At 41.5% G+C, this 16,540-nt stretch overlaps 1 protein-coding gene across 1 annotated transcript; it reads left to right on the forward strand.

Annotated features, from left to right (window-relative positions):
- Positions 1-4,097: 4,097 nt before the first annotated feature.
- On the forward strand, positions 4,098-16,442 carry LOC142391156 (coagulation factor VII-like). Its single transcript, XM_075476933.1, has 8 exons — positions 4,098-4,158; positions 6,239-6,402; positions 6,869-6,893; positions 7,109-7,222; positions 12,316-12,462; positions 15,060-15,166; positions 15,330-15,450; positions 15,838-16,442. The coding sequence occupies exons 1-8, from the start codon at positions 4,098-4,100 to the stop codon at positions 16,440-16,442; spliced, it is 1,344 nt and encodes a 447-aa protein (XP_075333048.1).
- The last annotated feature ends 98 nt before the right edge of the window (positions 16,443-16,540 follow it).

Consider the following 16,540-nt stretch of genomic DNA (forward strand, 5'->3'; position numbering starts at 1 on the left):
AACAAAAACATGTTTATATGGCAACCAAAATACTGGTGATTTGATGTTTTCTTTACCTGAGAACTTGTTGCTTAAAATGAGAGTTGGGTTTAACTCAGTCGAGTTTTCTTATTGTGACGCTTAAGCTGCAAAGTTAATTAAAACCTCTGTTACCACATAACAATTAGAGAGCTGCTTTTTCCGTCTTTAACTCCATCTTTTAAAGGTTTCATTTTTACGCCTTCGGTCATTAAATCCCATCCATGAAACACAGATTCCTGATTTATCACCTTTAAATAAATGAGGAATTCGGTGATGCAATAACCAGAGGTGGGTAGAGCAGCCAAAAATTGTACTTAAGTAAAAGTACTGATACTAGTACTAAAGTAGTCAAGTAAAAAGTATTCATCCAAATAATTACTTGAGTAAGAGTAAAAAAGGTGAAAAAACTACTCCAGTACTGAGTAACTGTTGAGTAACGTCTGATTTATTTGTTAACACAAGCATTCAATCAGACAGACAAACATACTAAATAATCATCTTTAGGCAAATTAGAGTTCATACAAATGATAACATAAATTAAAATTAAATTAATTAATTACAAAATAGCTTAAATTAAAATAATCCAGGTAAATTCAAGAACTTCAATAAAAAATAAAAGAGACTTAGGAAATGTTTAAAACATGTGTAACCCATATGTAACCTAAAAAACAAACATTCACCTATCCATGGGGGAAAAACGAGTTTAGGAAACTTAGCGCTACATGTTTCCTCAAGTTAGATGTTGAGTTTCTGCTGAAATGTGCGTTTGTTTTGGTTGCCACAGAAGACACATAATGTAGCTGCTGTTTCTCACTCTTTGTAAGGTAAACATGCTTTCAGTATGAGGCCTCGTCTGCGTCTTCATTTCCCACCGTTGGTTCTGACATTTTTCATCTGTTTCTTTGTTTGTTTGCTACGACTGCTAATGCTAAAGCTAACCCGTCCCGCCGCTGAGATCGAGTACGGTCACGTGACCAGACCGCACGGCTGCGTCTGATTGGTGGAACACAGTCAGGTGGTAGAGCCTTTGGCGGAAGTCTCTCTCTCTGTCAGAATAAAACATTAAAATGAGGCGTACGCGGGGGGATAAAAATAATGAGGCGTAGAATACCAAAGAGGTAAGAAGAAAAGTAACCAGCTCATTGTAGCCTAATGTAGCGGAGTAAGAGGACAGTTTCTGCTGCACACATCTACTCAAGGAAAAGTAAAAAGTATAGGGATTTAAAACTACTCCTGGAAGTATAATGTTTTCAAAAACTTACTCAAGTAAATGTAACTCGTTACTGCCCACCTCTGGTAGGGTAAGGGTTATGTTAAAGGGATATAAGGTAGGTTGGTTATCGGCAGTATAGCGATCTCTACTGGTCAACCTGAAATTCTACACTGTCGTAAAAATGCCCACCTTCCTCCCCCTCCCCCAAAGCGCAATGAATGTATGAGACCTCTGACCTATTGGTGCAACCTGGCAGATAAACGACAGCGACCATGTCTTCTGAGGTACATTGTCCGTTTTTCCTATGATAATTTGATTGTTTTGCATGTTTGTATTATACACATCCACTAACTAAACATCGTGACGAATGCTGCCGTTGTGTTATTTAGTAGGCCTAGCTCTATGTCAGCGAATTTCTAAGGTCGTTTTCTCTCGCTGACCGTTTTCGTCTTTTTCTTATTTTTGTTGAAAGTAACACGAGGAAAAAGAGAATGGTTATCTTGTAACGAAACATTTACGTGTAGTAATGAAAATGAATGTAAGGGTAATCGGGCTACTGTTTACATTTCCCGTGTTAGTTCAGCTCACACAACTGATCTTTCCTGATAAGCTATTTCTAACCAATGTTTTCAATATTGTGCTAATGAAGGTTACAAAAGTTACATCTTAGACAGATGCGCGCAGGCACTACCAACACACGCCGCAATAAACGCAGACTAGCTCTACACTATTCCGATTACAATCATAATCCGAACAAATGAATCCATTTTCATGTGTAGATAACAATTCTTGTTCGGATCAAAACGCTATTCTTATTCTAATCAGGTCAGTCCGTGTATTTCTGAAGCTAGGCTACGTCTCGAACTCAGGAGGAATTAGAGCACCATCATCAGAAGAGCCAGGCTAACCTGTCTCTTTACGATCTAAAACGCAGATCAGACACTATGGTAGATGAACAAGATCACGCTTGGAGAAATTTCACAAAGATGGGAAGTGCCAACATCGAACGTTTCATATTCAGTCTGTGAAAGGCAGAATATGAAACGCTTGGTGTTGGCTCTTCAACGCAAGCGAACACATAGCCTACAAGTCTGCAAGCGAAGCCTACACCACGAATACCACATGAGGGAAGAAAAGTTGCAAGCAACTCAACTTGAACATGGATTTCCGTTTAGAAAAGTACAGTTGGATCAAAACAATCCTTAATCATTGCAGTGAAGGGCGAAATATGGTAGTTCCACATAAGAAAAAACAGAGGAAGTGATCGGGTACTCCCATGTTCAAGAGCATGACTGCCAGTTCTCCGTCGGATTTGTGTCCCTCTTTCTCCCTCAAATCTCTCCATTCTGAAAATGCCTTTCCAATGTTAACACGGGTGCGAGCCCTTTCCCTGTCTCGTAACCTCTTCCTCTGTCTTAAGTCGTAGGTTCTCGGTGTCTTCCTCGGTGGCTCAGCCATGACCCAAACGCTTTCACCGCTCGCAACTGACTGCTAATAAGCTACAAAATTACAGCTAGCATACAGTACCTAGCTAAGTGCCGTAAACACAAACGACTCTTCTCGCGCATCGCGAGACTTCAGAAGCGGGTCGCTCCTGCCGAAGTTACATTTGGGATTCTCAGCATACAGACCCCTGTCGGGAGCGAGACAGGCTTCATTCGCTTACCATTGACTTGTTTAACCTTTGGTAAACTCCTGAAGGCTATAATTTTAGGTGAAAATGCTTCCTAGTGCCCCTTTAAGCTGAACATAAAAAATATTTTTTCTTTATTTCACGGTAAATTGATTGTTTTCTCACCTTTATTCATCAATTGATCTGGATTGAAAATATTTAGTTAACCCTCAAACCTGATTTAAAACAACTTAATTTCTGAAAGGGGACATTTTTGTCCCCTTTTGAAACAACTTAAAAACATCATACATTAATATTTTTTCCGTTTTTTTTTCATAAATCTTTTATTCCACTTCAGTTCTGATCATAACTACCAAGTTTTCAATTATTTTAAAAAATGTAACCCTTTAGATGCCAATTTGAACCTTTTAGCCCAAATTTTAAGCCTTTAGGTGCCAATATTTTCAAAATATGGAATGCAAAGTGGAATCATTGAGTAGGGATGAGTCAATGATTAGCAACAACATTGATTTTTAGGGATTTAAATTTTTTTTGCTGTCTTTAACTCCTTAATTTCTGAAAAGGCACATTTTTGTCCCCTTTTAAAACAACTTAAAAACATCATATGTTTTTCCATAGAAACTTTACCAAAGAGTTTTTATTCTACACAATGAAAAAATTGCATTGTATATAAAGTGTGTTTGAAACTCGAAAAAATAGTCAAAAAACGCACAACTGGACCAAATATGATGAGTATCAATTCAATTCAATTCAATTCAATTCAATTAATTTTTATTTATATTGCGCCAAATACAACAAATGTCATCTCAAGGCACTTAAATAATAAAGTCCAATTCAAGCCAATTGGAATTCAATTAATTGTAATCATAATTATTCATAAAATAATCCTATTTAATTAAAAATCCTAATACTATTAAAAATAATAGTATCATTATTTCCAGTGTGAAATTAGAGAAGAAAGTTCACCCCAAGTGGAGGAAAATGTCCCCCATCAGGGTAAACTGAGTTAAACATTGAATTCACTGATTGATTTCAGTGCTGAAGTCGGTGTGTGACGAGCTAAAGCATTTCTGATGGAGGCAGCGGTCAGTTTGCATTTCATCACTCAGGGGAGGGGGGGGTCTCCATGGCAACATGTGACCAGCGGCGGCAGCGCGGTGGGAGGAGGACGAACTTTGTACCTCCAGGTCCACAAAGACGAAGGACGGCAGCTTTCTGATGGAACCCACCATGTGGCTGAGAGTCTTCGTCACCTTCGCCTTCGGCCTCCACGGCTGTCGGCCGGCTTCAGGTGAGGAGGATCCGAACTCGAGCTTTTAATCCGCAAAGTTCAGTGTGAGGGTGAGGATTCCCGCTCTGAGGGAAAATGGATCTTTGCTTTGAAGGTGAAGACACGTTAATTCAGATTTAGGCAGATCTGATGTTAATGCGGGTTTTATTCAGGGTGGTGGAGCTGAACACGTTAAAGTCTGACACACGACCGGATAATGTGCGGAAGAGAAGTCAACCAAAGCAAAGATAAGCTGTTAAAAACATGGACTTTGTTCTCGTTTGTTTTTCACATCGGCTCCAAAATGGTGCTTGTTGTGCCAAAATGCTTCATCTTCCCGGCTGAGAACGGATGAAACAACAAAATAACTGGTGAATAATCTGAAGATTAGGGATGAGCAATTTTATCGATACTGCGATGTATATCGATATTTCGTTTCCCGATAAAGTAAATTTTTTAAATAATTTTTAATTTTTTTTTAAAGCAAACTTTATTGAAAAGTCAGATGTTACAATGAGTGAAAACACAGAACATTAAGGTAATACAATACAATGCCAGGGGGTCACATTCTACAGAACAGTGATAAATTAGTTGATAAAAACGTTTGTGACATGTTCGTTTGTTTCTGTTTCTCTGGCGGTGTTTTCCTTCCGGGTCAAAGGTCGGACCACCGGTCCAATCAGCGACGATTCATGTCAAATCACACTGTCCCTTTTTTCCCCCAGAAAATGATGTAAGTGTATTGAATCGTATCGTATCGAATCGTATCAAATCGAATAGAATCGTATCGTATCAAATCGAATCGAATCGCATCAAATCGAATCGTATCGCATCAAATCTTATTGCATTAGATTGAATCGAACCGTATCGCATCGAATCGCATCGAATCAAATCGTTGGCTGAATATCGTGCATCGTATCAAATCGTATCGTATTGTTGGCTGAATATCGTGTATCGTATAAAATCGTATTGAATCGAATCGAATCGTATCATTGGCTGAATATCGTGTATCGTATCAAATCGTATCGTATTGTTGGCTGAATATCGTGTATCGTATCGAATTGTATAGAGTAGAATAGAATCGTATTGAATAGAATCGTATCGTATCGTATCATTGGCGGAATATCTTGTATCGTATCGTATAGAATAGAATAGAATCGTATCGTTGGCTGAATATCGTGTATCGTATCGAATTGTATAGAGTAGAATAGAATCGTATTGAATAGAATCGTATCGTATCGTATCATTGGCGGAATATCTTGTATCGTATCGTATAGAATAGAATAGAATCGTATCGTTGGCTGAATATCGTGTATCGTATCGTATCAAATCGAATCGTATCGAATCAAATCGTATCGCATCAAATTGTATCGCATTAAATTGAATCGAATCGTATCTTATCGCATCGGATCGTATCGCATCGCATCGTAACGCATGGAATCGTATTGTTGGCTGAATATCGTGTATCGCATCGAATCGTATTGAATCAAATCGTATCGTATAGAATAGAATCGTGTCGAATCGTATCGTTGGCCGTATATCATGTATCGTATCAAATCGTATAGAATCAAATCGTATCAAATTGTATTGTAGGCTGAATATCCTGTATCGTATCGAATAGAATAGAATCGTATCGTTGGCTGAATATCGCGTATCGTATCGAATCGTATCGAATCGTAATCGTATCGTATAGAATCGAATCGTATCAAATCGTATCATTGGCTGAATATTGTGTATCGTATCGTATAGAATCGAATCGTATCAAATCGTATCATTGGCTGAATATCGTGTATCGTATCGTATAGAATAGAATCGTATCGTTGGCTGAATATCGTGTATCGAATCGAATCGCATCGTATCGAATCGCATCGTATCGAATCGCATCGCATCGTATCGTATCGTGAGATTAGTGTATCTCTACAGCCCTACTGAAGATTGGCTGATTGATCCATTGATGGTTTGGGTTTGGGCAGAAAAAGACCGTGTGTCCAGATTATGAGATTGATTTGTTTGTTCGTGCCACTCCATGCTGGTACAGATGGAGATATCTGGAACTGAACCAACGGTCCGAGTCCTGATCAAGTCCTCCCTCCCTCCACAGTCTTCCTAGATCCACACCGGGCCCACGGCGTCCTGGTCCGGACTCGCAGGTATAACTCCGGCTGGTTCGAGGAGCTGCAGATGGGAGATCTGAAGAGGGAGTGTTTGGAGGAGAAATGCAGCTTCGAGGAGGCCAGGGAGGTGTTCGAGCACACCGAGCTGACGGTGCGAGTCCTCTGAGAAACAACCGATCGTTTCCAACCAGTTAAACCTCACAGAACTCCTCACATAAATGTGTAAATAATGGTCAAACTCAGCTGGTTCTTCACTCTTTCACGTACGTTTTCGGGCCTTTAGGTTTATCACACGTAGTTTTGGTGTAAACTTTCACAATTATGAGATTACGTAAGTAGATAAGATGCTGAAAGGAAAAATACTGAGAAAATACTCATTTTGGTGTTCAGGATGGATAACTGAACAGGTCAACCAAAGATGGTCTGTTGCACGAATATGTAGAAAAGCCCGAGGATACTGAGATCAAACTCAAAGTGACACCTAAAAAAACTTTTGTTTCTTTGTCCGTCTCTGATGTTTTAACTCGTGTTTTAAGTTGTTTTAACTTGTGTTTTAACTTGTGTTTTAACTCGGGTTTTAACTCGGGTTTTAACTCATGTCACGTCTGTTTCCTCAGAACGAGTTCTGGAAGCTTTACTCCCGTAAGCAACATTTCTTTTCCTTTGAAAAGTCTCCTTATGATGAATCCTTGTTTTAACCCTTAATCCTTGGACAGGTCTGAGTAGCTTTGAACAGCCTGAAAGCTCAGGAACGATAGAATAACTACATTTTGTGTGAAAATACGCAACAGAAACCCATTTTCACAGTAAGCAGCTTCTGCATGGTGCTGAATAAAGACTGAATCTTTGTCTTTGAGTCCCGGACAGCTGTAAGTCCAGCCCCTGTCTGAACGGCGCCACCTGCCTCGTCGAGGATGCGTCCTACGCCTGCTTGTGTTTACCACAGTTCAGAGGGTTCAACTGCGAGCTCGGTGAGCAAAACACACCCACCATTCCAGCTTTATTAGGTCAAGACGTGTGGAAAGTTTACTCCATAAAATGTTCTAATGAAGGTAACAAAATCAATGAAAATGACTACTTTAGATTATTTTCTTTACTACGTAATAATATCAACAAAGAGCTCAGAGTTAAAGCTGCAGCCAGGTGTCGTCTTTCCTTGAATTAAAACCGAAAGAATTCCGAAGGCTCTTCAGATTCAATTCAATTCAATTCATTTTTATTTATATAGCGCCAAATACAACAAATGTCATCTCAAGGCACTTAGATAGTAAGTCCAATTCAAGCCAATTGGAATTCAATTAATTAATAATAATCATAATTCATAAAATAATCCAATTCGTTCATATAGAGCCAATTCAAAAACAATTTCCTAGCTAAGAAAACCAACAGATTGCACTGAAAACTTTTTGTTTTTCGGTCCAATCTCCCGGCCTGAGCGGCGTGCCTGAGGCGACTGTGGAGAGAAACGACTCCCTTTTAACAGGAAGAAACCTCTGGCAGAACCAGACTCAGGAAGGGTGGCCATCCGCCTCCACCAGCTGGGGTTTGAGAAGACAGAAGGGGGGGGGGGGGGGGCACTGTAACACCATTCAAAGGATATCTGTTGGAACAGGGAAACACGAGTTAATGACCACAATAATGTCACATATACATAAAGAGAGTAAAGTGAGGAAAGGTGTGACAGATGAGGCCCCCCAGCAGTCTGGGCCTATAGCAGCTTAACTATGGGATGTTTCAGGATCACCTGAGCCATCCCTAACTATAAGCTTTATCAAAAAGGAAAGTTTTAAGCCTGGTCTTAAAAGTGGAAAGGGTGTCTGCTTCCCGGACATTTACTGGCAGCTTATTCCACAATAGAGGGGCCTGATAACTGAAGGCTCTGCCTCCCATTCTACTTTTAGAAACTCTGGGAACCTCAAGTAAACCTGCAGTTTGGGAACGAAGTGCTCTGTTAGGAAAATATCTTACAATGAGATCTTTAAGATATGATGGAGCTCGGTCATTAAGAGCTTTATATGTAAGGAGAAGAATCTTAAATTCTATTCTGAATTTAACAGGGAGCCAATGAAGAGAAGCTAAAACTGGAGAAATATGATCTCTCCTGTTAGTTCTCATCAGAACTCTGGCTGCAGCATTTTGGATCAGCTGAAGGCTTTTCAGAGAATATGTGGGACAGCCCAATAATAAAGAATTACAGTAGTCCAATCTTGAAGTAACAAATGCATGAATTAGTTTTTCTGCATCACTCTGAGACAAGATGTTCCTGATTTTAACAATATTACGAAGGTGAAAGAAGGCAGTCCTAGAAACCTGTTTTATATGCGAGTCAAATGATAAGTTCTGGTCAAAAATAACTCCAAGGTTCCTCACTGTAGAACTAGAAGCCAAGGAAATACCATCTAGAGTAACTATATAGCTAGACAATTTCTCCCTGAAACGCTCAGGTCCAAAGATAACGACTTCAGTTTTGTCTGAATTTAGCAGCAGACAGTTCTGAGTCATCCAGGTCTTTATGTCTTTAAGACATGCTTGTAGTCTGACCAACCTATTGGGTTCATCTGGTTTTATAGATAAGTACAGCTGAGTATCATCAGCATAGCAATGGAAATTTATGCCATGCTGTCTAATAATGTTACCTAATGGAAGCATGTATAAAGTGAAAAGAATCGGTCCAAGCACAGAACCCTGAGGAACTCCATGACTTACTCTGGTGTGTGAGGAAGAATCTTCATTTACAAGAACAAACTGAAATCTATCAGATAAATATGACTTAAACCAGCCTAATGCAGTTCCTTTAATCCCAATAACATGTTCAAGTCTGTGTATTAAGATACTGTGATCGACCGTATCAAATGCAGCACTGAGATCCAACAGGACAAGCACAGACACAAGTCCGCTATCAGAGGCTAAGAGGAGATCATTGGTAACTTTCAGCAGTGCTGTTTCTGTGCTATGATGCACTCTGAATCCTGACTGAAACTCTTCAAACAGATTATTTCTGTGTAAGTGATCACAAAGCTGAGCTGCAACTATTTTTTCAAGAACTTTAGACATAAAAGGGAGATTGGATATAGGTCTATAATGAGCCAACACTTCTGAATCAAGAGTAGGTTTTTTAAGTAAAGGTTTAATTACAGCAACCTTAAAAGGCTGAGGTACATATCCTGTCAACAAAGACAGATTGATCAAATCCAATATGGAAGTGTCAATTAATGGGAAAACCTCCTTGAACAGTCTGGTTGGGATTGGGTCTAAAACACAAGTTGATGGTTTAGAAGAGACTATTGCTGTTGTTAGTTCAGAGAGATCAACTGGGCAGAAGCCGTCTAAATACAAATCAGGTTCTAAAGATACTTCTAAAGCTGCTGTACTTGATGATACATCACTGATAATAGTGGGAAGGACTCCATCAATCTTCTCTCTGATAGAAACAATTTTATTAATAAAGAAGCTCATGAAATCATCACTGCTGAGAGTTAAAGGAATAACTGGCTCAGCAGAGCTCGGACTCTTAGTCAGACTGGCTACAGTGCTGAAAAGAAACCTGGGATTGTTCTTATTCTCTTCTATCAATGATGAATAATAAGCAGTTCTAGCTTTACGAAGGGCTTTCTTAGACATTGTTAAACTATCTTTCCAGACTAACTGAGACTCTTCTAAATTAGAGGAACGCCACTGTCTCTCCAGCTTTCTTGCAGTCTGCTTTAAAGCACGCAGCTGTGAATTATACCAAGGAGCCAACCTCTTCTGACTGATTACCTTCCTTTTCAGAGGGGCAACATTGTCCAGTGCTGTACGCATTGAAACTATAGTGCTGTCAACAAGAGAGTCAAATGCTGCTGGAGTAAAGTTTAGGTAGTCGTCCTCTGTCATATCTGCACATGGCAGTGAAGAAAAGGATGATGGAATTAATTCTTTAAATCTGGTTACAGCATCCTCTGATAGACACCTTCTATATGTAAATTTCTTCTCAGAAACTGTATAGTCAAGTAATGTAAACTCAAAGGTTATCAGAAAATGGTCAGATAAGACAGGGTTATGAGGGAACACTGTTAACTGTTCACTCTCAATGCCATAAGTCAGCACAAGATCAAGGGTGTGATTAAGGCAGTGAGTCGCTCTGTGAACACTCTGAGAAAATCCAATAGAGTCTAATATAGAATTAAAGTTCATATTCAGGCAGTCATTTTCAACATCTACATGAATATTAAAGTCACCCACTACAATGACTTTATCTGTACTCAGCACTAACTGGGATAAAAACTCTGAGAACTCAGACAGAAACTCAGAATAAGGGCCAGGTGGACGATACACAACAACAAACACAAGAGGTTTCTGGGATTTCCACTTTGCGTGGGAAAAACTGAGAATCAGATATTCAAAAGAGCTCAAACTAATCTTGGGTCTGGGACTGATGAGTAACCCTGATCTGAAAATAGCTGCCACTCCTCCTCCTCTGCCTGTGGTTCGAGGAACGTGAACATTTAAACAGTCAGAGGGAGTTGCTTCATTAATGCTAACATGATGCTAACATGATGCTAACATGATCCTCCTGCTGCAGCCAGGTTTCTGTAAGACAAAATATATCAATATGATGATCACAAATCAACTCATTCACTAACAGAGACTTCGAAAGGAGAGATCTGATATTCAGCAAACCACATTTAATAGTTTGATGTTTTTGTTCAGTTAAAGTTTTTGTTTTAATCATTTCTTTTTGCACAAGAGGATTTGCTCCTTTTGTGTTAATTGATTGGGTGGGTAGCAGCAGGTGGGAAGCTGCAGAGAAGTGTGTAAGACTACAACTCTGCATCCTGGTCTGAGCCCTGGGTTGTCATGTTTTAGGGTGGCAAATAAATTCGTCCATATTTCTAGAAATGAGAGCTGCTCCTTCCAAAGTGGGATGGATGCCGTCTCTCCTCATCAGACCAGGTTTTCTCCAGAAAGATTACCAATTATCTATGTAGCCCACGTTGTTTGCTGGACACCATCTAGACAACCAGCGATTGTAGGAGGACATGCGGCTAAACATGTCATCACTGGTCAGATTTGGCAGGGGTCCAGAGAAAACTACGGAGTCCCACATTGTTTTGGCAAAATCACACACCGATGCAACATTAATTTTAGTGACCTCCGATTGGCGTAACCGGGTGTCATTAACGCCGACGTGAATAACTATTTTACCATATTTACGTTTATCCTTAGCCAGCAGTTTTAAATAGGATTCTATGTCGCCCGCTCTGGCCCCTGGAATGCATTTGACTATGGCCGCTGGTGCCTCTAATGCCACGTTTCTGACTATAGAGCTGCCAGTTACCAGGGTTTTGTCCTCAGCGGGTGTGTCGCTGAGTGGGGAAAATCTGTTAGAAGCGTGGACAGGTCGATGGTGAACAACGGGCTTGACTTTAGAGCTATGCCTCTTCCTGACAGTCACCCAGCCACGATGTAATCCCGGCTGCTCGGGTTCTGCCTGGGGGCGGCTAATGGAGCTAGCTACGCTAGGTGGCTCCACACTGGCTAAAGGGACCTGGCTCGCTATTGGTTGATTTTCAACAGTGCAGAGCCGAGCTTCCAATTCAGATAACCTCGCCTCCAAAACTACAAAAAGACTACATTTGTTACATGTACCATTATCGCTAAAGGAGGCAGAGGAGTAACTAAACATCTGACACACGGAGCAGGTGAAAGCAGGAGACGGAGGAAGAGAACCGGTAGCCATGCTACGCTAGAGAACCAGACACACCGTTAAAAAGTGAGAATAAAGATCTGTAGGAGTGTGTTAGAACAGAACGGTAAGCTATAGAGTTTAACTATGCAAAATTGTGTAAGTTATAGATCGAAATAAAGTGATTATCAGTACTCCAAGCGGAGCAAGAAATTCCACAGTGCACGAGCAAGGTAACAGGAAGTGATGCAACACGTCTTACCGCAAAGCGTCACAGCGTCAGCAAAGCCACTCAGTTCAAAATTCAGATCATCTTTGTATTAATCTAAAGGTTCTCGTGTGAAATGAGTTAAAAAGGCTGAATGCTGAGCTTGTGTTGATGAAACATCGTGTCCGCAGAGCGGCGCTCTGAGCCCGACAGCTGTCTGCTGCAGAACGGAGACTGCCAACACTTCTGCGACGAAGACGCGTTCGGCCGAAGACTCTCCTGCTCCTGCGCAGACGGCTACTTCCTCGACCACGATGGGCGGAGCTGTGTCGCCAAAGGTTGGTTTGGCTCAACAAAATGATTCACTGAAGCAGTGTGGGAACCAACAAAGAAGAGCTTTGGGATGTCCTTCCACAAGCCTGGAGAACTATTCCTGAAGACTAAGGCTGCGGCTACACGGAAACGTTTTTCACTGTAAACGATACTTTTTCTTATCGTTTCGCTGTCGCGGCCACACGGAGCCGGCGTTCCCACTACCCCAAAACGATAGTTTTTGAAAACGGGTTCCAGAGTGGGAAAGTTTGAAAACGGCCTCGTTTCGTTTCCATTGTTACAGCTAAAACGTTTTTGCGTCAGTCACACGTTGACGCTGTGAGCCAATTTTAACACTTCTCTATTGTCTCACAGCGTGGCGTGACACAGCGGCGTGTGTACTGCCTCGTGTCATCGTTTTCGTCTGGACCAGCAGCGCGTTTCCGTGTGGTCGCAAGAATTTTCGAACCCGTTTTCAAAAAAAACCTCGTTTCGTTTTCGTGTAGCCGTAGCCTAAAGAAAGGACAGAAAGCTCGACTGTGTTCCAAACCGCATACTTCTCCTACTACTCATACTAACTTTCTGAGTTAGTATGCGAGTTTGAGTAAGCAGAAGTTCCCGGATGCATACTAGATTCTCCTAAATGTTGGGTATGCATCATGAGGTTACTACTCATACTCAAACTACCCAAGATGCAACGTAACGTGACGTTGCCGATCGTCATTTCCTGTCAAAACAGCAGTTTCAAGCTAGCTACTACTAATACTACTCCTACTACTAATACTACTACTACTAATTCTACTCCTACTACTCCTACTATTAATAGTACTCCTACTACTTCTACTACTAATATTACTCCTACTACTAATACTACTCCTACTACTAATACTACTAATACTACTACTACTACTAATACTACTCCTACTACTTCTACTACTAATATTACTCCTACTACTAATACTACTCCTACTACTAATACTACTAATACTACTAATACTACTCCTACTACTCCTACTACTAATACTACTCCTACTACTAATACTACTCCTACTACTTCTACTACTAATACTATTCCTAATACTACTACTACTCCTACTACTAATATTACTCCTACTACTAATACTACTCCTACTACTAATACTACTAATACTACTACTACTACTACTACTCCTACTACTAATACTACTACTCCTACTACTAATACTACTCCTACTACTAATACTACTCCTACTACTTCTACTACTAATACTATTCCTAATACTAATACTACTCCTACTACTAATACTCCTACTACTAATACTTCTCCTACTTCTCCTACTAACTTTCTGAGTTAGTATGCGAGTTTGAGTAAGCAGAAGTTCCTGGATGCATACTAGATTCTCCGAAATGTTGGGTATGCATCATGAGGTTACTACTCATACTCAAACTACCCAAGATGCAACGTAACGTGACATCGCCGATCGTCATTTCCTGTCAAGACGGCAGTTTCAAGCTAGCTACAACGAGGGTAGGTTCACTTCCTGTTTTCAAAACAAAAGCACCAATTGTATGGTAATGGCTTTCCCTATGATAAAAGGCAACGGGTATTTTATTTTGGGAAAATAACAGGAAGTGCGTTAGCTCACTGCGGCTAGCTTTAGTAGCGCCGAATTCGTGGGAGCAAAATTGTAAACAGCCGGTATTTTGTCAGGTTTTCAACACGTTGGGGATCTAAACGACTACTTTCTCACCTGAAAATGTTTCAAATGTTGCTAAAGTTTACAGAGTTTAGAGCTTAAAGCTGCAGTCTGCAACTCTTTTTCAAGCATAATGCCTGGAACTGTCCGGGGATTCTGAAAGTAGTACATTAAATACCCCAATACAAAAAAAAAAGAGTTCTCTAGGTCCCCTATATGTCCCGCTAGGTCCCTCCAAAGCCAGCAGGTTTGTTTACAAAATTGCAGACCGGACCGGTAAAAGGTAACCAATCAGGTTACGAGCTGGGCTCTGCTGCCTGTCAATCACCGATTGTGCACGCGCGATACAAGGTAGGCTCGTCCCCACGCTTATTTATCTGGACTATTGAACTTCATTACGGGCTAGTCTACTTACTGTGTCTTCCATGATCGCAAATGACAGGTGAGTTGATGAATGAGGAGTCGTGTACGCGCATCTGGCGTGCACGTAGACGTGCACGAGTTCTCATGTGTTTTGAAGGGGCGGGACAGGAAGTTGAATAACTTTTTATTTTTCGGTTAAAAAATAAGCATTTCTTGCATTTTGCGACTACGGAGGTCACCGTTTTCAACTTCAAGCGTTCTGATAGATCATGTAAACTCTTAAAATGCCAAAAAGTAGGACTTTACGTATGACAACAACAAATCCTGCAGACTGCAGCTTTAAGGGAAATCAGCTTCAGGCCGGCTGATTTCGGCTCGGGCAGGAGCGAAATGCATTGTGGGTAAACGGTCTGCATACTGTCGGAGCGATGAGTATGCAGTATGTAGTATGGAAGTATGTGGTATCGAACACAGCCCTCGTCTCAGAGGGTTTTTACTGCCCCCGCTTCCTCCTCGGTGGTAACGTAGAAAGGAATGAGGGGGAAGATTTGCACAGTTCTGAATAAACTTTCCTGCTGTTTCAGAGTCGGTAGCTTGTGGCATGGTTCCCGTCCTCCAGGGCAAAAACAAAGACGAGCGTCTCCGAATAGTGGGAGGAAATGAATGCCCCAAAGGTGAATGCCCCTGGCAGGTAGGCAGAAGATGAAGGCAGAGTTCAGGTTTATGATTAACCGGCTGTCCACAGGGTTTGGTATGGAGCCACATCAGAGAGGGAGGTTCCCACAAAAAGAAAACATACTCTGGACAGAATAGTGTATGTAACCATGTAAATAAGTGTGTTTCCTTCCTCTGAGGTTCTGCTGGTGGAGAGAGGCAAAGCTTTCTGTGGAGGAGTGATTTTTAAGCCCACCTGGATCCTCACAGCGTCGCACTGCCTGGAGAACAGCGACAGCAAGTTCCTGAAAGTGGTCGCAGGTACGAATACGAGTGATGGCACGTTCCTGCTTTCAGGATTTCAAACTTTAACTTCCTGTTGAACCTTTTCAGAATAAGAATGCCTTTATTGTCATTATACATGGTACAACGAAATTTAAAGCCACCAAAAACAGTGCAAAGAGTGCGAATATAAAAAAATATATAGCTAATGTAAAAAAGGGAAGGGTGTAAGATGCACAGTTTTTTACGGTAATGAAATAAATAAAATAAAATAAAATAAGGTGTTAGTAGGATCAAGGTTGTGGATATATTGCACACAACAGTGTTTGGCCATAATTTTATGAATATTGAATAAATATTGAATAAATTTGGAATATTTGGCCATAATTTTTGATATTGTCTGTTTCCCTGCTCGTTGTCTGTCAGGCGAACACAACATTGTGGTTAACGAATCCACGGAGCAGCTCATCCAGGTCGCAGAGATCATTATGCACGAGAACTATTCGACCGACACCGCCGATAACGACATCGCCCTCCTCCGCCTGGCCGCCCCCATCGTCTACTCGCAGTACGCCGTCCCGATCTGCCTGCCGACGCAACCGATGGCCGAGCGCGAGCTGTGGGCGATCGACCTTCACACGGTCAGCGGCTGGGGCCGGCGGAGCGAAAACGGGCCCACCTCCAACGTACTCCGGCGCACCAAAGTGCCGCGCATGCGGACGCAGACCTGCGAGGAAGAAAGTGGCGTCCAGCTCACCAGGAACATGTTCTGCGCAGGTTACTTAGATGGACGGACGGACTCGTGCAAGGGGGACAGCGGCGGACCGCTGGTGACGGAGTACAAGCAGACGGCGTTCCTGCTGGGGATCGTGAGCTGGGGGAAGGGCTGCGCCCGGCCGGGCAACTACGGCATCTACACCCGGGTGTCCAACTATCTGGAGTGGATCCGCAACCAAACAGGAACACCGGTTCAACCACCAGTTCAACCACACAGCAGCACGGACGGTGCGATTCCCGACCCGACGACCTGAGGAAGCCTTTCACATATATTTAACCCAAAGAGAGAAGCTCCAATGAAACTGTTGGAAATAATCTATTAAAAATGTTTACAATTTAAACCGATTTACGT

Source organism: Odontesthes bonariensis, chromosome 11, assembly GCF_027942865.1.
Source record: "Odontesthes bonariensis isolate fOdoBon6 chromosome 11, fOdoBon6.hap1, whole genome shotgun sequence".
NCBI lineage: Eukaryota > Metazoa > Chordata > Actinopteri > Atheriniformes > Atherinopsidae > Odontesthes > Odontesthes bonariensis.